Here is a 23,303-nt window from a genome sequence, read left to right as displayed (position 1 = left end):
ATCTTCCTACGTCAGCAGCCCAGCAACATGGACATTCATCTTCAGCAGGATGATGGCAGGGCACTGCATAATCCTAAATCATCAGAGAAAGAGTTGATAATATTCGTTCAAATCTACTTCTTGAAGATGGGGGCTATGTTATAGAGAGACATTATAGAAAGTTCTTCAACTCGAAGAACAAAAATGCAGAATGGTTTCTAGTCAACCTTCATTAATGAGAAAATGAGATTGATCTCAATCAGTCATTCCCTAAACATTGTGGTTCACTGAGATTTTGTATTATCATTAAGGTTAGAGCCGAGATTCTTTATGTAAAAGAGTATTTACTGAGTCCTTTTTTTTTTTTTAGTCACAAGTAATAAATTTCACTTGGATGCCCTACTGGGGAACTTCTTGGGATAAGACTGAACATCTGTTTTGTTTTTTAATCATTCTCATTTGGTGTTTAAACCATTCATTGAGAGAGACGTACTGAGTACCCACTGTGTACCACTGTGCTAGATGCAAGGGATACAGATGTGGACAGACAAAAACCTCTCATCTCATGTAGCTTATGTTTAGGGAGAATACACAGACAATAAACAAATAGATAATATATAGTGTTTGCTAAGTGCTGGTTGTGCAATGAAGATCAACAGAGCATGGAAGGGACTTGTGTAGAGATTAGGGAAGGTGGTGAAAGTGGAGGATGGGCCTGGAGAGGGTGCTGGCTGAACCATGTGAGTAACTAGGGGAAGAGCATCAGGCAGATGAACAGCAGGTTCAGAGAGCTTGAGCTGGGAGCATGCCTAGCCTGTGTGAGGAGCAGCAAAGGAACCAGTGTGGGTGATCGGAGTCATTAGGGATCCAGTCCCACGGGTAGGTGGGAATGGAGGTGACTGGCCAATGGAGGGCCTTGGGTGCCATCTAAAGGACTTTGGCTTTTATTCTGAGAAACGTGAGCTGCCAACCCATATATCATATATATCATAAAACATGAGGTTTAACATATATATCAAGAGCTTAATAAATGCTTGTTTTAAAAACAAAATAAACTTATATTGTGTAGTTCAGCGTCTCTGTTATCTTTGCATAACTAAACTAAAATTCTTTATCTTGGTATCAGTGACCAAAGTCAGACATTGAACTACACTGAGGTCTGTTTTAAATCACTTGCATTATTTAAGGGACTTCAGAGCGACTGGGCATAAAGATAATAAACACATTAAATCGTGACTTTCTTGTTCTAGTTCTTTGGCCAACAACCACATAAAAGCACTCCCAAGGGATGTCTTCAGTGATTTAGACTCTTTGATTGAACTGTAAGTAATGAAATTTAAGTTTATGTGTGCTTGTCTTAAAACTCAGTCTCCCTCTATGCTGCGTTTTGTTGTTGTAATAGCTAAAAATCCATGACAAGGCAGCAAACGCTGGGAAACGGCATATAGATGGTACTGTGTTTAATTTTGCCTTGTTAACTGTGCTTAGTAGCATTAGGCCAGTGGTCATTCGGCATGCTGGGTGATAGGGTCCCCCTTTTTCCCCCATCTGCTTTATCTTCTTGTGTTTGTCATCCCTTATTGGACAAAGTTTAATGAGATCTTAAAGTATCAGTTGCATTTGTCAGAACTATCTTCCTGTAGTGTCTCGTTTTTGTGTGTGAGGACCCATGCTGGGTGCTATTCTTCACCCTCCCCCATTTCTAGCATGGTGTGGTGACATTTTCAAGAGGATTTGCAGAAATAGTGGTGTGTCAACTCTGAGAACTCTCTGTGTGCTATATGGTTAAAATCAAGGCCACTAAAGAGTGTTTAATGAAGTCAATGAGAAGTAAAGGACATTGGATGCATGAAATAGAAACTTTTTAAAAAATTCCGTTTTGGGGGATTTGTTAAATATGTCAGGATATTAGGAGTTCTGGAGTTTCATATTACTGCCGAAACATTTCTGACATGTCTATTTCTCTGTGTCTGTGTTTGTTTTGTTTTGTTAGAGATTTGAGGGGCAATAAGTTTGAATGTGACTGCAAAGCCAAGTGGTTGTATCTGTGGTTGAAGATGACGAATTCCACCGTTTCTGATGTCCTATGTATCGGTCCACCGGAATATCAGGAAAAGAAGCTGAATGACGTGACCAGCTTTGACTATGAATGCACAACTACAGGTATTCGGAACCTCTGTCATCAAAGTCTGCTATTTAGAACAATCCTTTCTTTAAAAATACCATCAATGGGGAGTTGGAAAATGTAGGGACAAAAGTTTTCTATCAAAATTATTTTAGGGGAAATTAAAGCATTAAAAAAGAAATGAATTGACGTGGCAGGGAAAATATCTCAGCAGTCTGGAAGGATTTGTATTAATTGCACTGACTTTAATTTTGATTCTTTACGATTTAAAATTTCTCTAAAGCTTTTAAGGCAGGAACTGGTGAGTTTGGCGTGAGAACATTTTCAAGTCAGGCTAGGCTTCATGGAAAGCCAGTGCAGAGATGCCTAAATTACTGTTCTCTTGACTGAATAATATGAAATTTATTTGACACTTAACTGATAAATACCAGACTTTTAAAATCTATGAATCACTCTCGTAGTTCCATGTAAAATGAGATAACTAGGTAAGTCATACATAACCATGGCAGACTGGAAATGCAAGTTAACAACGAGCTATCAAAACGAAAAATTCACACTGAGGAGACAAAATGTGAAGAAAGTTTGATTATTTTTTCTATGGCCTGCCTCAAGGTTTCAGTTTATACATTTTTAGGTTAAAAGAGAAAATTAAAATACTGTCTCAACTGTCATATCTTGTAGAAAATAGGAGAGTAGCTCCATATGAAAGCTTAGATGGAATTTCTATGGCTTTTAAAGCCACATTTTAAAGGAGAGCAGATCAATCCATAGTATGTAACCTGCTTACCAGACTTATAAAAATAAACATTCAGGCTGAGAGTTGATATCTACAAAGCCTCAAGGCATGTCAGTAGGAGCAGCAGGATTGAAAACTCAGAAAATAGTTACAGAAACTCAAAAGACAAAAACTCCAAGAACAAAATGCCACATTTAAACCCTACTGCTATCCCTCGATCAAATAAACAAACAAAAACTCAGAAGTAAAAATTATTTCCAGATATCTTTGTCAATAAGGGACGCCGACAAGTTCTGTCCTTTTCTGAGGGGAAACTTGAAGTCTTATGGAAATGCCCTTGTCTTTCTTCGCTGAACAGGGGCTCATTCAGCTGTGTAATTGGCAGGTGCCCTTTAGCCAGCTGAGGCCACTGGGGGTTTATTTATTGTATTGTAGAGCAGCGCAATAAATCAGAGGTCATGGTCAATGACGTTTGCACCAAAAGGTGGCATTCAAGGCCATGCTGTACGAAATGTGAAACCACAGCTCACTGGGGCTCCTTTCTGCCTCTTCTCATTTTTTCTGGAGAGTTTTCTAAACCCCACACTGAAGTGAGCAGCTTTTCGGTTGTTCTCTTCACACCTGGCCCTAGTGTGTGAAAACTGCCAGTCTCAGAGAGAAATAGCTTGGGCTGTAGAGAGCCTTGGAACTTGGGGATCTGTTCCAGACCTAGCATCTCTGGGGTCGCATGAAGTCCTTAACACATTTTGGGCATTCTCTTATACATATTTCTCTTCCCTAACAAGCTTTTTGCTAAAATTTAGAAAGTTAGCACCCCACCCTAGAAGCAAGGAAATGATGATTCTGCCTTTGCACTTGTTTTATCCCCTTAAGGCTCATGAACAAATAAACTCTGGCTCACAGCATCTTCCATCATGAAAAAATGGTGCCAGCAAGCTGTGACCCACCCCCAGATATAGTCCCTTCCTATCTTCTGGTTCAGGTCAAGCCTCATCCTCTGGTGCTTTATTTAGGACTAGGGAGGAAATAGGTGAAGAGGGATGGAAGTTGGAAAGTCAAGTCTGAGATTCATGGTACCGGTATTGCATCCTCACATGAGATGGGGGAAGAAGCATATTTTCTCAGTGCCTCGTTTTCCTCTTAGCTCAGGGTTTTAGGAAGGAGTAAATTCTTTAGGTAGATGTCTCACCTTGTTCTTCCCAGGGAGAGGAACGTATGATTACCATCTTGTTCCTAGCGCAGGGGTGTAATTAACACCACAAAGCCACCCCTGGCTGGTTTCAGCTCTCCAGATTAATCACAGTCCCTCCATAACCCTCTGCTTCAAGTCTATTTTTAACCACCTCCAAAATCCCTGTTACCTACTCATGATTCCCCATGTTAGATGGATAATTCACTAAATTCCTTAGAGGGAGTGAATTTTGCATCCTAATTGTCCCGTTAGCTTCCCTATTTCAGGGCTGATGAAAATGCAAAGAGAAATAATGCATTAATGTGCAGTTTCTCTCCCCATAGGATCAGCATCATGTATAATTTATTTCCTGCAAGTGCTATAAATAGCTATGTAAAAATCTGTTGATTCCAGTGGGAGCAAGGCCTAAATTGTCAGAGTCCTACTGACATCATGAACTTAATCCGATGTGAATGGAAGTGGCAGGGCTTCTTGCAGAGAAGGCCATTAATACTTTAACACTAGTAAATTGATGTCATATCAATATGTGGATTGTTTGAGATCTTTCCACAATGAATGTGCTTTTGCTGTCTCTGACAAGTAATGTAAGAGGGGGATAGGGGCAAATGTTTAAATTCTCCAGGTCCCCTCCCCCATTCACACAAGCACACATTCATCAATCATATTGTCTCACCCGTTTCTTCCCCTTTTTCTTCTCTTCTTTCTTCCTCCCCTTTTTGGTCAGCAGCATCAAAGAGGGAGAAGGAGTCTCCTATTAAGAATTAGATCTATGAGACTTCCCTGGCGGTCCAGTGGTTAAGATTTTGCCTTCCAGTACAGGGGATGTGGGTTCGATCCCTGGTAGGCGGTTAAAATACCACATACCCTCGAGGCCAAAAGACGTAAAACAGAAGCAGTATTGTAACAAATTCAATAAAGATTTTAAAAATGGTCCACATTAAAAAAAAACTTAAAAAAAAAGAATTAGATTTATAATTCAAATGATTTAGGAATCTCTGCCTTGTCAGCTTGGATATAGAAAATATGAAACCAACGTTTTTGGGGAAATCAATGGAAATAGGGCCATTAGAGGCTAGATTTGTAAAATGCTCTCTATATTTTGGCAGCTCTCTTTCTGGAACTTTTTAAAATAAAAAAATGTAAACTTTTGGGTCTGTGCTTTGAACAGCCTGCATTTTTAAGCTCATGAGTGCTCACGTTGCTGGGAATTCAGTGTAGGCAGAGGTCTGTGCATACAAGGAGCGTTGGGGTTATAGCCATCGAGAGTGTTTGTAACCTTGGGCACACTTGGATGAGAAAAGGCAAGCAGAGATGCAAGAGGAAGTGATAGCCTTCTTGGCTGCAATTCAAAGAACACGGCTGTACTTGCTGAGTACTCTTCTACCTCCAAGAAAGGGAACAGACCATGGCTGCTCTTATTCCCTTTCCCAGTGACCAGCCTGTGAACATGGAAACCTCTTGCAGCCCCCAGAGCACTTTCTGACTTTTGCACTGGGACCGCCAGGGCCCACTGGAATGAATCAGGCACGTTTTCCGATTTTCAGTCTTTGACCAAGCAGCGCTGGTATTTGGGGGATCTTGAGAGAGGAGAGGGAGCCTGGAGCCATGCTGACTCTTCCCTAAGTCTTCACACAGGCAGCTTCTCACTGTCGCTGGGACATGTATAAAAGTCCTGAGTGCAGCCAAGGCTGGGCACTCACACTTACCAGCTCCCTCCTGTTGGGTCTCTGCAGCACCCTTGTGAGATAGAAGTGGCTCTCACTTTATTCCTGGGGAATCTGAAGCTCTTCCCTGAGTTCCTGGAGCAGTAGGTGCAGGCGGGTTAGGAGCCCATCTGTCCCACCTGCCTTGGTGCTTCTGAATGTTTCAGAAGGGGATCACCTCCTCCATTCCTGCCGCCTGTCCCCACAGATCCTTGACCACCTTTTGCTGTCAGAGGCAGAAGCAGCCTTCTCTCTGCTTCTCCCCCTTTTCTCTACACCTGCAAGTGTCCTTCATTCAGGCCCATCCTCTGCCCCGACATCTTCAGAGTAGGCCGGGGTGAGGTCAGCCCTCCCACACTCGCCAAGTCAGTAGCTCCTGTCCACTTGCAATGAAATGGGCCCCTCCAAACAGGTGACGCGTATGAACACACATCACATGTAAAGCACTGTTCTACATGAGTATGAATCATAACAAATGACGAGGCAACTGAGGCAGGGAAAGGTTGGGTAACTTCCCCGAGGTCACTCAGCAAAACACCAGATTCATAACTGGCGTTTTATCTTAGATGCCATTACAATGGATACTTTCCCTGAGAGATAGCCTAGCGGTGGCCAGAACAGTGGAGGGGACTGCCTCGCGTGTGCTGAGTCTGAGGTCAGCATGTCCACCTCATTGCCCAATCTGTCCCTGCCACTGAGCTTAAGAAGGCAGTATCATTGCCCCCATACTGCAGATAAGTAAACTGAGGCCTTGTAAAGGGAAGTGCACAGCCTGGGAGTTCAAAGGCAGAAGGTGGTTTCAGGTGGTTTGACTGCAGGCACAGTGCTCCTTCCGGCGCCTGCTCTGCCCTTACTCCTCAGCCCCACCTTCTCCTGCCCCTGACGGGCACTGCTCGCCCCACCCCTGTCCATGCTTCCCACCTCAACACTGGCTCAGCTGCTCTGCCACTGCCCTGCCCCTGGGCCTTCTGCACTGGCCTTCCTTAGTTATTACCTGGTGTCTGCCTTTTCAATGCCTTTCTCATTTGGCATCTTTGTGAGGCTTCTGAGGATTTCTTGAATGGTGGCTGTGAGCTTCTGTCATGGGGACCCAGGCCCTTCCTTAGGAAGCCCTTCCGGAGACACACCATGCTGGTTGTGTGTCAGTGGCCAAGAGCACACTCTCTCTGAGCTTCAGCTTCTGGAGCTAAGATTCCTCGAATTTTTCCAAATCTGACCCTGATGTCACTATGAGTAGGCAGGTTTAGTTGCTAAGCTGTGTCCGACTCTTGCAACCCCATGGACTGTAGCCCACCAGGCTCTTCTGTCCGTGGGATTTCCCAAGCAAGAATACTGGAGTGGGTTGCCATTTCCTTTCCAGGGGATCTTTCTGACTCAGGAATTGAACTCGAGTCTCCCCTTGCAGGCAGACTCTTTACTGATTGAGCTACCAGGAGGCCACAAAACTGGAGATTCAATCACCGTGAATAATCACGTGTGAACAATAGTGCCTGATTGTGAGTCCAGTGAGTTAGAACTGGTCCCGTGGATTGGACCCATCAGAACAGGCTTGCAGAGGAGATGGGACTTCAGCAGGCATGGAGAAGGATTGCGAGGGGAAGAGGTGGGCAAAGCCAGGCTTTTCTCATAGGAATGACTTTCCTAAACCAGACATCCACCCTCATTTTATTCTGGGCGCTTTTAGCCTGCCAAGAAGCAGTGAACCCTAAAATATTTCTGGCCAGAGAAATAAACTCTTATGAGTGTTTTGGGGTTTTTTTAAATTATTTTTTTCTTTACTAGTTCTCCGGCTACCGCACACACTAACTATTCTTGCATCCAATGGCATGTTAACCCCGTTTCTTGGTGAAACTGTACATTCCTACCAAGATTTCACACAGTGAGTCATTGTAGCTCTGGGGAGCGATACAGATGACGGGTATTGACTTACCACTAAATGGAGGAGCAGAGCATGTGCTCGAATAGGACGGCTTCTATGCTGCTGGAAAATTCAAGATCTCCTGCAGCTGCTCTCTGAGCTGCAGAGCGTTGCCCAGATCCCAGGTACTGCCATACTTAGCACTGTATGAGGCTAGTAATCAGTAAACACACTTAGGTTAACTTCCCCAAACTGTGGGCTTTATAAACCTCCAAGACCTAGTCAGAGAGTTCAGTTGGGTTTCCTTTTTGGAAGTTAACTTTCACTTTTTTTTTTTTATTACTGGGGCTATTCTGAGTGAGCTAAAAATACAGCATCTCCCAAATGAATTTAACCACAGCATCCCTTCTTCACAGAGTGAATTTCATGGTAATTTCAGGAATGTTACTCTGAGGCATCCTTGCTATCCTGTCTTTCTGAAAGCCAGGTCTCACCAAATTTGTTTAAAACTTTGAGATACTCTAGCCAAACTCATGAGCTATTTATCTCAAGGAAGCTGTATAAGAAGCTGTGAGTTCAATCTGCTAATCCCGTGCAAGCCAGAACCCTCTGGACTCTCTCAGACTGAAACACGCTGGGATGTGTGGTGTTCTCTCCCACCCTCCCTCCTCCCCAGTCCTCTTTGGAATCAATGAGAGAAAAGATAAAAGGGGTAGGGGTAGCGGTCCATAATTCCCACAGGAGATCTCATGGGGACTTTTTTTTTTTTTAAACACGCATTCCCAGATTTTGTCGTTCATCAGACTCTGCCCTACCAGTCAGTTTCAGTGGACACGTTCAACTCCAAGAATGACGTGTACGTGGCCATCGCTCAGCCTAGCATGGAGAACTGCATGGTGCTGGAATGGGACCACATCGAAATGAATTTCCGGAGCTATGACAACATTACAGGTGTGTTGTGGCTTTGACTGGATGTACTGACCTCATTTCAGAGTAGTCTAAAACCCGGGAGAGAAGAAATGTTCTTTGTCCTCCTGAGAGGGAGCTTGGCTCTCCCGCTTGGTTTGATTTGGGAACACTTTCCAGCCTGCCCACTTCTCTCCAACTCTTTCTGGATGTGGTGAGTTACGATGCAAACAGAAGGCTCGGGTGGTGATTCTGCTAGCTGTTGGTGATCCTTCTGTAAAGGGAGAGGGTGGTGGGGGGCCTGTGGTGGGAAGCACTTCCCTGAAATGGGGAGAAGTCACTTCTGGAATCCGCTGATCCTGAACAGTCATGACAGCCTAACACTGCACCAGCTTTCTAGCAGCTCTATGCATCCTAGAATGTTAATACATGTACACACGTACACACACATTCTCATGCACACATGTATGGACACACACACAACACACAGACACACACTCTATAGCTGTTTCTACTGCCCCCTGGCCAGGCCCTGGTGACCACTGCTTCGTTTCAGTGTGTGCGTGCTAAGTTACTTCAGCTGTATCCAACTCTTGTTACCCTATGGAATATAGCATTCCAGGCTCCGCAGTCCATGGGATTCTCCAGGCAAGAATACTGGAGTGGGTTGCCATGCCCTCCTCCAGGGGATCTTCCCAACGCAGAGATCAAACCCAGAGATCTTTTATGTCTCTTGCTTTAGCAGGCGAGTTCCACCTGGGAAGCCCTTCCTTTTAGTAAATAGATACAAAATAAGCATAAATGGCTTCCTTAGTTCAAACCTTTGGGATAAGACTCGGTTGTTCATTCAGTGCTGTCATTGTATCCCAGCGTCTTAGAGCTACAAAAAATGGACCATCTACTTGCTTTTTAAATAAGTGGATAAAGTCAAAATAATCTTTCAAAGATTTCTTTATTGAAATGCAGTCTGATCATAATACTGACTTTACAAACAGCACCGTTAACTGTGGCCCCATGTGAGGGTTTTTTTCTGTGATTCTTGGTCTGATTTTAGCAGCATCTTGCTGCTGCAGAGGGGGCATGTCCAGGTAGCATTTCGGGGTCCAGAGGCTCCTAGGAACCTCTCAGGCCTAAGGTGGCCTTGCCACAGGTGCAGGGATGCAGGGAGAGAGACGCTCACCATTGGAGGCAGAGGCTGCTAATGAGCCTGATCTGGCGAAAGGTCTGTGAGACGTACATCTCGATGCTCCAAGATGCCATCTGGCCTCCCAGTGCTGAGCCCACATTTCTGGGGAGCAGCCTTACTCACTCCAAGCGCAGACTCAGCACAGGTGAGTGCTGCGGTTCACAGTGCAGTGCAGGATGGAGGATGGAGGGAAACCCAGGCCTCAAGACCCTAAAGCCGGTCCATGTTAGAGGAAAAAGGAGGGTGAGAGAGGGACTCGCTTTGCTACCTGCAAGGTTTTTTGCTTGTGTCTTTTCTCTGACCTGGAAGATCGGTGAGGTTAAGTGAACCAGCCCCTCTGCCTTCTCTCCTGCCTCCCCCCTGAGGAAGTAGGAGCAGAGTGAAGTCATGCCTTGAAGCAAGGAGTTCTGATGCCAGTGCTTCCTGCTGGCCCTGGCTGTGGGCTTAGGGGGATCCAGGCACTGGTTAGTCTCATTGGAATTCACAATAGCTATTTGAGGTGTTACTGCAGGTCCCCTGCCCATAGGTGGAGGACAAGCACCATTAGTTCAAAAGAGAGGAGGTGTATAAAGAACTCAGGTTTTGAAAACCTATGAATGTGGGTTCTACTCCTGACTCTGCTATGTGCTAGGAAGTAGCTGTGGCCTCTGAGCCTCAGCTTTCTCATCTGTGAAATAGGCAGGAGATTTGCCTTACTTGGATGTGAGGACTGGATAAGTGCAGGCACAGTACAGACAGTTCTTAGTGCCGACTTCCTTCTCACCTTTATGAATGAAGAGATGGAGGCTCGGGTATGTTGAGCCACTCTGCTGTCACTTCCAAGGCAGAGCCCAGGGTTCGTCACTGCTCATCCCACCCTTTCCCTCTCCCATTTGACCTTGGTGGGAAGCAACAGCACTGCCCTCCATGTGCCCTTCCTACATACTGCATAGGTCACACCACCAGGTTCTTCAAGCCATTTGTTCACTCAACATTTCTTAAGCACTTACTCTGAGCCAAGCCCAGTCTAGGTGCTGGGGCCATAGCAGTGAACAAGCCACAGGAAAACCTCCACCCTCAAGGAGTTTGTATTATAATGGTGGAGAGAAAAAGAGACAAAAGGCAAATAATTGCCATAATACAAAGCATTAGATGGCAGCATGCTAAGAGGGGAAAAGGCTGCAGGGAGGAAAGATTTGAAGTGCTAGGCGTGGAAGGATTGAAATGTTACATGGAGTGTCTGGTAGAGGCTTCATTAAGGAAGCATCTGAATAAAACCTGTGGGACATGAGGGCTTGATGCACATGGACAGCAGGGGTGGGGGGAGGTGGAGAACATTCCAGACAGAGGGAGGAGCAAGTGCAAATGTCCAGAAGCAGAAGGGTATTTTTCCTGTTTGATGAAAATGCAGGTGGCTGGTTTGGCTTGGGCAGAGTGGTCCAGGGGCCATTGCAGGAGACAAAGTCAAAGAGGGTAAAGAGCTGCTCCTGAGGGCTTTGCAGGTCAAGGACTTGGGTTTTTGCCTGAGTCATGGAGGACTTTGTGCAGCCATCAGCCAGTCTACATGGAAGATCTGGGTGCCTGCTACAGAATGCTAGGTTGTGTCCAGCTGCTGCATGGAGAGTAGTCTATGTGTGGGGAGGGGACAAAAGTGGAATCCGAGAAAGTAGCTGAAGGGCTGTTGCAAGGGTTCAGGCAAGTGACCTGGCAGAGGCCACAGAGCTGGTGGGTAGGAAGTGGTGAGGGCAGAGTGGGTGAGGCTAGAGCCAGGACTGGAGCTCGCTGGTTTCCAGGGACTCCTTGGCCTCTCAGGGTCGAAGTCTGAATCTTCTGAGAGGTGGCAGCTGGACACAAAGCCCACGGCGATCCTCCTTACAGCCAAGCCCAAGAAATAAACTACAACAGTTCATTAAGCTTTGTGTTTGTTAAGCTTAGGAATACCAACATGACACTGTTTTTTCATAAAACTGGCTCTGGATCTTTCTAACTGGTGACTTTGGGTGAGTTTTAACGTCCATGAGCCTCTTTCATCTGTAAAATGGTAATTTCATCGATTCCCATTTCATCTGTAAAGTGGTATCATAGTGTTGGGCCCATGGGAATTTAACTGGGTAGCTTATGTAACACTTAGCATGGGGCCTGGCATATAGTAAATTCTTAACAATTGGGATATCAGTTGAGGATAAAAAATAAACACGTGATTCTCCTTCCTTGCTGCCACCACTAGGGAGATCCACCAGCTTCAGATATTTTACTTTTCTTAATTTATGAAAGCACACAGAATTCATACAACAGGGTCCCAACACACCTTTCTAAACACATATTGGCAATTTTCTGTCAATGCTTTCTGATCATATCTTACAATTCAGCCACCTCACTTTCTTTTGTTTCTCCCTTTACCTGGATTTCCAGGCTCAAATGCAGCCTCCTACAGGAAGCATTCCTTGATTACCTTATTGGAATGATTTATCTGTTCTCTCTGCTCTCTTAATACATGAATTTCCCTTGAACACAAATAACATTCACTGTCACATAATTTTTCACTTAGAGGAAGGCAGCTCATATTTATGTGCTTAGTGATTCATAAATCATTTCTTACCTCAATCACACAGCCTCATAGTGTGTACTATTGTCTGTATTTTATAGTGAAAAAAAAACAACCACCAGAAGCAGCTCTCCTTCCCCAATAGACCCTAACTCTTTGACTTCAGTAAAAATGTCTCTACAACTTTCCAAGTGTAGGAATGCCAGGACCAGCAGAGAATGGCCTGAGGGAGGCATGGGAGAAGGATGGTTACAGAAGCAAGGAGATCAGTTGTTCTTTGGAGGAAGGAGTGTGACTCGCTAGAATTCAGCCTGGTGTGAAGAAAAGCTCTGTAGCTCACACAAGCTAGGCATACGACAAGTGGATGAGCCAGGGCACAGCCCTGAGCCACTTGCCTTAAACCAGACCAAGGCAAATGTGGACCGTTCTCCCCTCTCAGGGCCGTGCAGGCCTCATTTATCATCTTGTTTGAGTCAGCAAGGGCTGGGTAGGCTTGTCTCCATTCATGCCTGGCAAGTCTGGGGCTCCAAGGAATGGGAGGGACACATGCTTCCTCTTCTGTGGCCCTGCTGGGCATCATGCAAAAGAGACATCTGTCTTCTAGCAGGTGAGGGAGACCCAGGATCATGACTCCCATCCCCAGCTTTGCACCTTACATCTTGTTCTTTATACATATCTTCTCAACTCTCCTGTTTTGGGTTAATTTCATTTGCCTTCTGATTTCTGTAGACTAAATGTGTTGCAGCATCTCTCCTCCTAGATTAAAATACACACACACACACACACACACACATACACACACACAAGATTTCTGCTGCTGTTGCAACTCCATTGCTACAACTTCATAAGCTACCCCTGGACAGAGGTATTATGGAGCATCTCTAAGAAAGGAATTCTTTCTGTCTCACATGGCCCCCTGCTGAGGCCCCAGAGCAGGGACCTCCATAGCTAAGGCCTCAGGGGAACAAGGAGCATGCACCTCAGTTAGCCTTGGCAGGTAGGAGTCAGAAGTTTTTGAGAAGCAGTTTAGTAGTTTAAACTCAGAAGTCTTAAAAATGTGCACAACATCTGCCCTGCAATCTCTCCACTGCCAGATGGTTTTCAAAAGCAGATTTCCCTACAGGGAAACATAGTATTTACAATAATGAAAACCTGAAAATAACTACAATGTCCAGCAGTAGGGGATTGAATGAGTGAAGTCGCTCAGTCGTGTCCGACTCTTTGCGACCCCATAGACTGTAGCCTACCAGGCTCCTCTGTTCATGGGATTTTCCAGGCAATAGTACTGGAGTGGGTTGCCATTGATTAGTTAAGTAAAATATGGTGTCTCCATGCAATGGAATATTATGTAGTGTTAAAATCAAGTTGTAGAAGATGCAATAACATGGGAAAATGTTCACAACATAATGGCCAAGGGGAAAAAGTAGCCTATAAAAAGTCTGTGTATACTGTAAGTGTATATCTATTTTTTCCCCATTTCTTTTCTTTTTAATTTACTTTTTATTGAAGGATAATTGATTTACAGAATTTTATTGTTTTCTGTCAACCCTCAACATGAATCAACCATAGGGGTACATATATCCCCTCCCTTTTGAACCTCCCTCGCACCTCCCTCCCCATCCGATCCCTCTAGGCTGATACAGAGCCCCTGTTTGAGTTTCCTGAGCCATACAGCAAATTCCCATTGGCTATCTATTTTACATATGGTAATGTAAGTTTCCATGTTACTCTTTAAAAAGCACCTTTGAGTATTTGCAGAGATTGGCAATTAAAGAACTATATCAAGATATTAAGTGTTATTTCAGCATTTTCAGTTCAAGTGATTTTTTAAAATTTCCTTCTTTGTGCTTTTTGGTACATTGGTAGTGGAGTGTGGACTGGAATGAGACTCCCTGGATTTGAGTCTCAGACTCTACCACATGGTATAATAGCTGTGTGACCTTATAGAAGTTACTGAATTTCTCTATGCCTTTATAGAATGAGGATCATGGTGATGGTAGTAAGAGTACCACCCTCATAAGACTGTTGTAAGGATTCAGTGGGAATATACTAAGTATATAATAAGCATGTAAAGGACTTAGAATAGTGCCTTTATAAATGTTACCAGTACTTTGGCCACCTCATGCGAAGAGTTGACTCATTGGAAAAGACTTTGATGCTGGGAGGGATTGGGGGCAGGAGGAGAAGGGGACAACCGAGGATGCGATGGCTGGATGGCATCACAGACTCGATGGACGTGGATCTGGGTGAACTCTGGGAGTTGGTGATGGACAGGGAGGCCTGGCATGCTGCGATTCATGGAGTCGCAGAGAGTCGGACACGACTGAGCGACTGAACTGAACTGAACTGAAGTGTTACCTATTATTATTTTCAAAATTTGCTTTGATGAACATTAAAAAATTAGTTTTCAACAAAGGAAAGGGACCAGGTTCTTGCTGGGAAGCCAAAGCAATGGAAGAGAAAAGTAAATACGACCCTATAAACCAGTTACCATGTTCCCCCAAAGTTAATACTAAGAATAGAAATTGGATAATTATCCTTGTAATTTACAGACCAAATTCGGTTTGGTCCAAATTGCCTAGGAAATAAGGGGAAAAAAATAACTTTTAATTGAATGACCTAGATGGAGGGTCAGTACTATTTGAGATGTGGAGTGCTATTGTTTTCTGGCTAGAATGGGAAGACTGGGGAAACTTTGGGGGAGACTCTGGGTGCAGATGGGGAGAGGATGGTGGCAGCTGACCCAGACAGAGGAGTGATGACTGAAAAGGTTCCCCTTTTCCTGCGAAGTCCTGGTTTGGTGCTGCCAGAGCTGAATCATTCAGATGGTGGCTCATCAGCAGGTATTCCTGCAGCGCCTGCTCTGGGCAGTCGCTGAAGAGTCGCCTCTAAGTCCTGATTCCCAGTGTTTTAACCATCAAGAGAAGAAACCCATTTAATTGCTTCATTCTGACCTGTGGAGCTAGGAATAGCATGCCGACAATTTGTGTCTTAGTGAATTTCCTGAATTATGTACCTGCCTCTAAAGACACCAAAGGCCAAGGTGACCAACACTTACCTATCTCTATGGAGATAGATTTAAACTGTTTTTTTAACTGTGGGAAAATATACATAATATAAAATTCACCATCTTAACTATGTTTGTGTGCTGTCCAAGGCATGCATCGATCCCCAGAATTCATCTTGAAAAACTGAAACTCGGTGCCTACTAAACTGTAACTCCTCTTTCTCTCCTGCTCTCAGACCCTGGGTACCACCCTTCTGCTTTTTCTCTCTACTGACTCCTCTAGGGACCTCACATGAATGGAATCAGACACTGTTTGCCTTTTTGTGACCGCTTACATCAGTTAGCCTAACGTCTTCAAAGTTCATCCATGACACCGCATGTCAGAATTTCCTTCCTTTTTAAGGTGGTACAATATTCCGTGATGTGTACATACCACACTGTATCTATTCATCCATCAGTGGACACTTGGATTGTCTCCACCTTTTCACTGTTGTGAATGATGCTTCTGTGAACATGGTGTTCTTCAAGACCCTGCTTTCAATTCTTTGGGTCTAAACCCAGAAGTGGAATTCCTGGATCATATGGTAATTCTTTGTTAAGATTTCTGAAAACTGCCATACTTTTTTCCGCAATGGCTACACGTTCACAAGAGTATCAGTTTCACAATGGACAAGCATTTTTTTTTAAAATTTACCTAAAGACTTTATTAGTTACCAATTTTTAAATACCAGTTAGATTTACATAATTATTTATCCTTTTCATCCTCTTGATTAAACTCAAAATATTCTGATTAATATTGTTTAATACAGTTGATTTACCTGAAGAAATTCTTGTTTTATATAGTTTGAAGTGAAGTGAAGTCACTCAGTCGTGTCCGACTCTTTGCAACCCCTGAGACTACTGTATCGTTTAGATTTACATAAACAAATATTTACTCTGTTCATTGCTGTTTGTTATTTCTCTTAAAAATAATTGAACTATAGTTGGTTTACAATATTGTGTTAGTTTCAGGTATACAGCAAAGTGATTCCATTTTGTATACGTACGTATGTATTTCAGATTATTTTCCATTATAGACTATTGCCAGACAGTGACCATAGTTCTTTGTGCTATACAGTAGGTCCTTGTTGTTTATCTATTTTATATACAGTAGTATGTACCTGATGACCCCATACTCCTAATTTATCCCTCCCTGCTTTCCCCTTTGGTAACCGTAAGTTTGCTGCCTATGTGAGTCTGTTTCTGTTTTGTAAACAAGTTTACTTGTATTATTTTTAGACTTCACGTGGAAGTGGTATCATATAACATTTGTCCTTCTCTGACTCTGGACAAGAGTTTCTTACAGTGGCTGTCCTAACCCCTCTCTCTCCTCTTCTGGAGCACAGGTCAGTCCATCGTGGGCTGCAAGGCCATCCTCATCGAAGATCAGGTCTTTGTGGTGGTGGCTCAGCTCTTCGGCGGCTCTCACATTTACAGATACGACGAGAGCTGGACCAAGTTTGTCAAATTCCAAGACATAGAAGTCTCTCGCATTTCCAAGCCCAACGACATTGAGCTGTTTCAGATCGAGGATGAGACGTTCTTCGTCATCGCCGACAGCTCCAAAGCCGGTCTGTCAACCGTGTATAAATGGAACAGCAAAGGATTCTACTCATACCAGTCCCTGCACGAGTGGTTCAGGGACACGGATGCGGAGTTCGTGGATATAGACGGAAAGTCACACCTGATCCTGTCCAGCCGCTCCCAGGTCCCCATCATCCTCCAGTGGAATAAGAGCTCGAAGAAGTTTGTTCCCCACAGTGACATCCCCAACATGGAGGACGTGCTGGCTGTGAAGAGCTTCCGCGTGCAGAACGGCCTCTACCTGTCCCTCACCCGTTTCATCGGGGACTCCAGGGTCATGAGGTGGAACAGCAAGCAGTTTGTGGAGATCCAGGCTCTCCCGTCCCGGGGGGCCATGACCCTGCAGCCCTTCTCTTTTAAAGAGAATCACTACCTGGCCCTGGGGAGCGACTACACGTTCTCCCAGATATACCAGTGGGATAAAGAGAAGCAGCTCTTCAAAAAATTTAAGGAGATTTATGTGCAGGCGCCTCGTTCCTTCACAGCCGTCTCCACTGACAGGAGAGATTTCTTTTTCGCATCCAGTTTCAAAGGGAAAACAAAGATTTTTGAACACATAGTTGTCGACTTAAGTTTGTGAGGGTGTGATTGGTGAAGTTAAAAGACACGTAGCTTTAGCTCTTACATGAGAGAACTCGGGGGGAGGGGTGGGGGAGGAAAGAAGCGAGGTTCACATCTCCGAAATTGAAAATGCACTAGGGAAATAGAAGTTTGCAAACTTTTAGAACTCATATTTTAATCAGGGATTGCATTTATTGGCTAACTGCATGACACGTCCATTCTCCCACTTAAAAAGACATCCTAAAGCCTGTAGTTACTGAGAAAAGAGTACAGCATTAACTCTTACCATCTAGGGAAGTAATAAGCTTTTTTTTTTTTTTTTCCTTTTTAACGAGGAAGGAGAAAACTTGATAAGTTGGGACTGCTCTTATAATGAAATAAAAACAAACAAACAAAAAGACCGAACACATTTTGGGCCCTTCTCATTCCATGGTAGCAGTCTATTGGGTAAGAACGCTTAAAGTCAGAGACAGCTGAAAAGATTTGCTGATGATCGGTTTAAAATCTGATAACAACTCAGCAGTGCTATTTTGAGCCTTTCCAGTTTCCTGAATCCCCCCTAATAGCAGAGCCTTGATTATTTCATTGGTTCCTTATAGATGGATCTTCATCATGGGTGTGTTAACAAAATAAGGTTTCACATTGCTTTCTCTGCTACAAAGAAAGTATTCTGCTGACACACATACTGGTCTATCACGGCTGTGGGCCCAGAAGTGAGACGAAGGCAACTCCCCCTCTGTGCTTCAAAGCTGACCCCTGCAGTGGCCAGCACAGTCGTGCTCGTTTAATGCTCTCCACGACTTGCGCTTCTCTGGACCCATCCTTTGAGTGCATGAGTAACCTGCAGACAGGCCAACAACTGAATGGTGCTTTTTATTCTGTCCTAGAGCAATAGAACAGGAATTTTCATCTGATGAGCATTTGGTAGAGTTTTTGAAGTCAGATTTTGTGGAGTCAAAAAGGGTTTTGTACAACTCTCGACGTTCTTTGAAACCTAGAGATGAGTCTGTGATGGATGCATGTTTTGCCCTCTGGGCAACTTAGTATGTCAAGTAATTGAAATACTGCCTACCTCCCTGCCTCTCTGCCTAGCCCCCTGCTCCTGTTCCAGTCCTGCTTGGTCCGTTTGCTGGTACTGCTGCCGCCAGTCCGGTCCTTCTGAAGGTGCTGCTGTATCAGATTGCAGAACCCCGGCATTCATGGTGGCAGTGCCCCTTCCCCTCCCAGCCCTTTAGCAGCAGAAACCCACACCCTCACATGGGGTCATGTGCCAGCAAGGCCTCACCCTGTACTGGCTGGGCTCTGGGGGGTGGGGGTCTCTGGCTGATCCAGAGGGACCAGGTTTGGAGCCAGACACAATGAATCCCCATCCACACTCAGGGGAAATGGTGATCTCTCTGGTCTGGACGGTGTGGGAAGCTCATGGGGTCTGGTTTTGTAGGCGGTTCCAGGTGGATGGTCTGCCTGGCCAGGGGGTTCTCTTCAGGGTATATGAAGTGGAAGCTTTCAGGGGTAGCTCTCCAGTAAGTTCTCTTCCGGCTCCAAAAGTAGCACACTCATCTTATACTGTATTGCGTTTTTTAATAATTGTTTGCCAAGTCATGAGTAGGTAGATGTTTTGTCACAAATATGAATGTGTTTGTTGTTTCCAGACTTTGAGCAATGCAGATCAAGGCAATAAATAGCACTTAGAGAACAATGCCCAGGGTCACAGCAGCACTCGTGGGGACGTTCTGGGACTGCAGGCTCAGGGCTTCCAGCCCAACTCACCCACACACAGTAGCATTGCTGCTCCAAACTTTCCTACTAAACATGAGTGAATAGGGTAAAAAGTGGTTTATTTTCATTTTTAAGCACAAATCATTCTTTTTTCTATGTTTTTTGCCTTCCTGGTTCATTTGAATTGACTACAAATACCAGATCCTCAGGCTTCTCAGGTGGCTCAGTGGTAAAGAATCCGCCTGCCAATGCAGGAGACATGGGTTCAATTCCTGGGTCAGGAAGATCCCCCGGAGGAGGAAATGGCAACCCACTCCAGTATTCTTGCCTGGAGAATCCCATGGACAGAGGAGCCTGGCTTGCTGCAGTCCATGGGGTTGCGAAGAGTCAAACACGACTTAGCAACTAAACAACAAACCCAAATTGTCACATCAGAGGCTGAAAGTGGGACAGCTCTGCCTTTCCCCCCAGCTGTCAAGATGGACTGGCCATGCTTTCTGGCACCTAGAATCCCTCAGATGAGCCTGGCAGAAAAGCAGGCACTTGACAAGAAGTGCAGGAGGCACTTAGACCATCCCAGCATTTGCGCCAGGTCACGGTGATGGTCCTGATTCTAGCTGCTGGTAGAGGAGGCAACAGGACATCTTCTCCATTGCTGCCTCCTCAGAGCAGTGACCACCTTCTCAGCCTTGCCTTTCAGGGTGGAGTTAGGGGCTGCCCTCTGCCCTCACCACACTGGGAATCATTGCTTGGAATCTGGAAAACCCGGGAAGCAGAGGGGACGGGGCTGGGGGTGGGTGGGGACTTGCTGAGTCCAGATGAGACATCGGAGGGTGAACGAAAAATCTAAAGCAACTGGTGGTGAGGAGGGGTGTGGGGATGAGAGGGTGGAAACCCATCAGCGGCAATCAGTTTTTCTTTTAAAAAAAACTGTAGACAGGATGGGAATCTTCAGTCTACAGAGTCCCCATGCCGAGGGACGAGGTATTTGTTCTGGCCGACTTACCAAAACAGCATAGATGTTCTTGGCACGAGGCTGTGGAAGCTTTGCTCCATTAATCTTACTGCTCCCTCCAAAGAACCCTAAGAAACAATTCCTGCAAGAAGCTTTCTTCCAGTAATAATGGAAGTAAAAAACAAATAGAAAAGCCCCAAACAACAACAACAACAAAAACCCAACGCAGAGAAACATGTGGGCCCCTCCCCCGTGGGGCTGGCCTTGGAAGGCATTGCCCTGGCTTCTCCATGCCTCTCCATCAGCCACTGGCTGATCATCTTTGCAGTTGATTTCTTCTTTATAAACTCAGTGTCTAGGCACCCATGTCAAGTCCCTCCGTACGGCCATGTGGCCAAGCCCCACAGCCTTAAAGGGAGAGGACTTGTCCCCAGACTCCATGGAGTCAGGCATAGATCTCTCACAAACACTCGGAAAACAAACCTTAGGTGTGAGTATCATGGTGTTCTCAGGACCGTGATTAACAACTAAGAGCTACAGAACTGCTATTACATGCAAGACCCTTGTAATTCTGCTAGAAGTTACAAATAATTTTCTGTTCTAAGGATTGTTTTTACCTAGCATAATGGATGAAGAGACAACCCTGCATTTTGGGAAAACGTTCTGTTTTTCCAGTGTACAATTGTGTTCATCTCAGTTTTTCAGTTTTTGAAGGCATACTGGAGGGCAGATACTATTCTAATTTTGGAGAAAGAAGTAGACACAGACAATCTTAAGTCAATTGCCTGCTCAAGATTATCCAGTTGTGAATGACAAGGCTAGAGCTTTCCTCTGAGCAGCAAGTTTTGTGTTCTCTCTCTGTGACACTGCCATGCCCTCCCAGTAAAGACTTTTTAATCCCGATTTTGACTATACCAGCACCTTGAGATAAAATAAAAAATGCAACAAAATGTGCGTAGACAGAGGAAAAATCGTCCTAAACAGACACCATTCAATCAATTGGTCCATTTAATAATTAAACACTACAGAACTGCAGTTCTGTGCAAGACTCTCAAATCTGCCGGAAGTCACGGATAATTTTCTGTTCTTAGGAGGGTTTTTAGCTAGCATGATAGTTCTTCCCCAAGTTAGCTATGGTGAGGGGCTGTTAAAGTTAAGACACATCTGGTTCTTATCACAATGTCCATAAGGCAAACAAGAAGAGTTCCATGAGGGAAATGCCAAAACCTCCAATGCACGAATAATGATGAATTGCTCCCGGGCAGTCATCAGCCTTTGGGGAGCATGCTGGAAATGGCAGTGTTGCATTTTTCTTCCCCATGGAGTGAGAGGCTGTGTATTTTTAGGCAAGAAATCAGCATGGGATGCTGGAGGTTTGGCTGCCAGGAGCACTCACAATGGAAATTTCTCCAACCTGGGGTATAATGAAAGAGAGACGAAAGTCTGCGGGAGGGGAGTCTTATTTGCATGCCATCCAAAGAAAAGCTCTTTAGCCAGCTTCCCCATTCTTCTGCAAAGTTAACAGCCCCACGATCACCGTTTTGGAAGAGAATTCTTTAATTAGAGTGTGGTAGAAAATTCTGTTAAACCGGATTATGGAGTGGGCTGCTGTAATCTAGGTGTTGATGCAGTGAGCAAAGTGACCCAGACCTGGGGACACTGGAATAGGCAGAAAGGCAGGGCAGATGGCTGTGAAAGAAATGCTTTTGGGAAAGTAGAAATAAATTGGAAGAAAATGAAAAGTAATAATGGTATTCTTTGCCTCAGCCAGACAAATGGAGGGTGGAAAGACCAGGCAAATTTAACAGTATCCCAATTATTAAAGAAGGGAACCAGTTGTGATGCTAATTAAAATGAGAGTTATATTGTAAAACTACTTAGCTCTACACTGAGGCACTCTGGTCCTGACACTATTCCACTGCTTGTATCAGAATCTCCCTTTTTCTAGTAGGAAGCTATGCATTCTCTACCAATCTCTTCGACTTATCAGGAATTATAGGAACTGTGGTAAAATTGGCCAGTATGCCATCTGGTACCATTTTATGGATTTTAAATACATAACTTAAATCAAATAAGAATAGTTTATATGTATATGAAAGCAAATTTTGCAATCTATAATGCAAGCCACCATGGATGAATTTTAAGGCTGAATACACATTTAGCTTTGGCAAATAGACTTACTGAATGATGTGCCTCTTAATTCAACATATTCTGTAAGCCTATGAATAAAAAGTAGCCCTGCCTGATATGGCTTGGATTTCTGGCCTGCTCCAATCTGGATACGCCTGCTTGAGTCAGAGTTGAAGGGCTGCCCACAATGGGCTCCTGAGGAAGGGCAGTGTGTATCCATCCTCTTGGTGGCTTCCTCCTCTTTGACATGGAAGATGGCCACAGCAGGGGCCTCTTGCTGCTTCTACTTGCAAACTTAAAGGCCACGAAGAACTTTTACAGTCACACTTCTGCCAGATCTGCAGAATCATAATCTTGATAGATGACAAAGGAGTCTAGGGATGTTTGGGTATTTTCTGATTGCATTGCTGGTGAGAAGGGGATGATGTTACAAGACCCTGCTGGCTGGGTTGAACCATGATCATCTTGAAGGCTTTTGATTTGTTCTCTGCATGTCTGAGACCTAAGTGGGTACCCATTAATCATGCAGTCAAAGTTTGTCCCCTGTGCCTATGTCTTTAAGACCCACGTGGTTTAATTGAACAAATAAAGGGTCAAAGCCTCCAATCACTTATGACTGTGTCCCTTGTGTGTCAGGTACTTTGATATACTGGGGGGCTTTTTAAAAAGCAGAACAGAGTTCTTGCTCTTGTGGTAAAGAGGAAAGTAAAGAGGAAAAGTCATAATTGCATTAAGCTATAATTACAACGTGGAGTCTAGGGGATATTCTGCAAAGCAATGTACGACTCATTGTGCAATGAATGGGACAGGAGGGATGACAACTAAATTAACTACTGGTATGATGTATGCCCTGAATTAGTTTAATATATGACCACACCCAGTGGCTCAGCAGGTAAAGAATCTGCCTGCAATGCAGGAGACACAGGAGTTGCAAGTTCAATCCCTGGGCCGGGAAGATCCCCTGGAGGAGGAATGGCAGCCCACTCCAGTATTCTTGTCTGGAAAATCCCATGCATAGAGAAGCCTGGCGAGCTACAGTCCAAAGGGTTGTAAAGAGTCAGACATGACTGAGCACCAGATGATGACCACATCTTAAAAA

The 23,303-nt window shown here is 44.5% G+C and overlaps 1 protein-coding gene across 1 annotated transcript in view; it reads left to right on the top strand.

Annotated features, from left to right (window-relative positions):
- Positions 1-22,810, top strand: part of LGI2 (leucine rich repeat LGI family member 2) — a 33,502-nt gene extending 10,692 nt beyond the window's left edge. Inside the window, exons 5-8 of the mRNA XM_004009744.6 lie at positions 1,230-1,301; positions 1,973-2,142; positions 8,380-8,544; positions 16,602-22,810. Coding sequence (XP_004009793.3) covers positions 1,230-1,301; positions 1,973-2,142; positions 8,380-8,544; positions 16,602-17,419 — 1,225 coding nt within the window. The 3' untranslated portion in view covers positions 17,420-22,810. The remainder of the gene's footprint in view (positions 1-1,229; positions 1,302-1,972; positions 2,143-8,379; positions 8,545-16,601) is intronic.
- Positions 22,811-23,303: the final 493 nt, after the last annotated feature.

This window comes from Ovis aries, chromosome 6, assembly GCF_016772045.2.
Source record: "Ovis aries strain OAR_USU_Benz2616 breed Rambouillet chromosome 6, ARS-UI_Ramb_v3.0, whole genome shotgun sequence".
Taxonomy (NCBI): Eukaryota; Metazoa; Chordata; class Mammalia; order Artiodactyla; family Bovidae; genus Ovis; species Ovis aries.
Note: the sequence above shows the minus strand (reverse complement) of the source record. Positions and strands in the feature narration are given on the sequence as shown.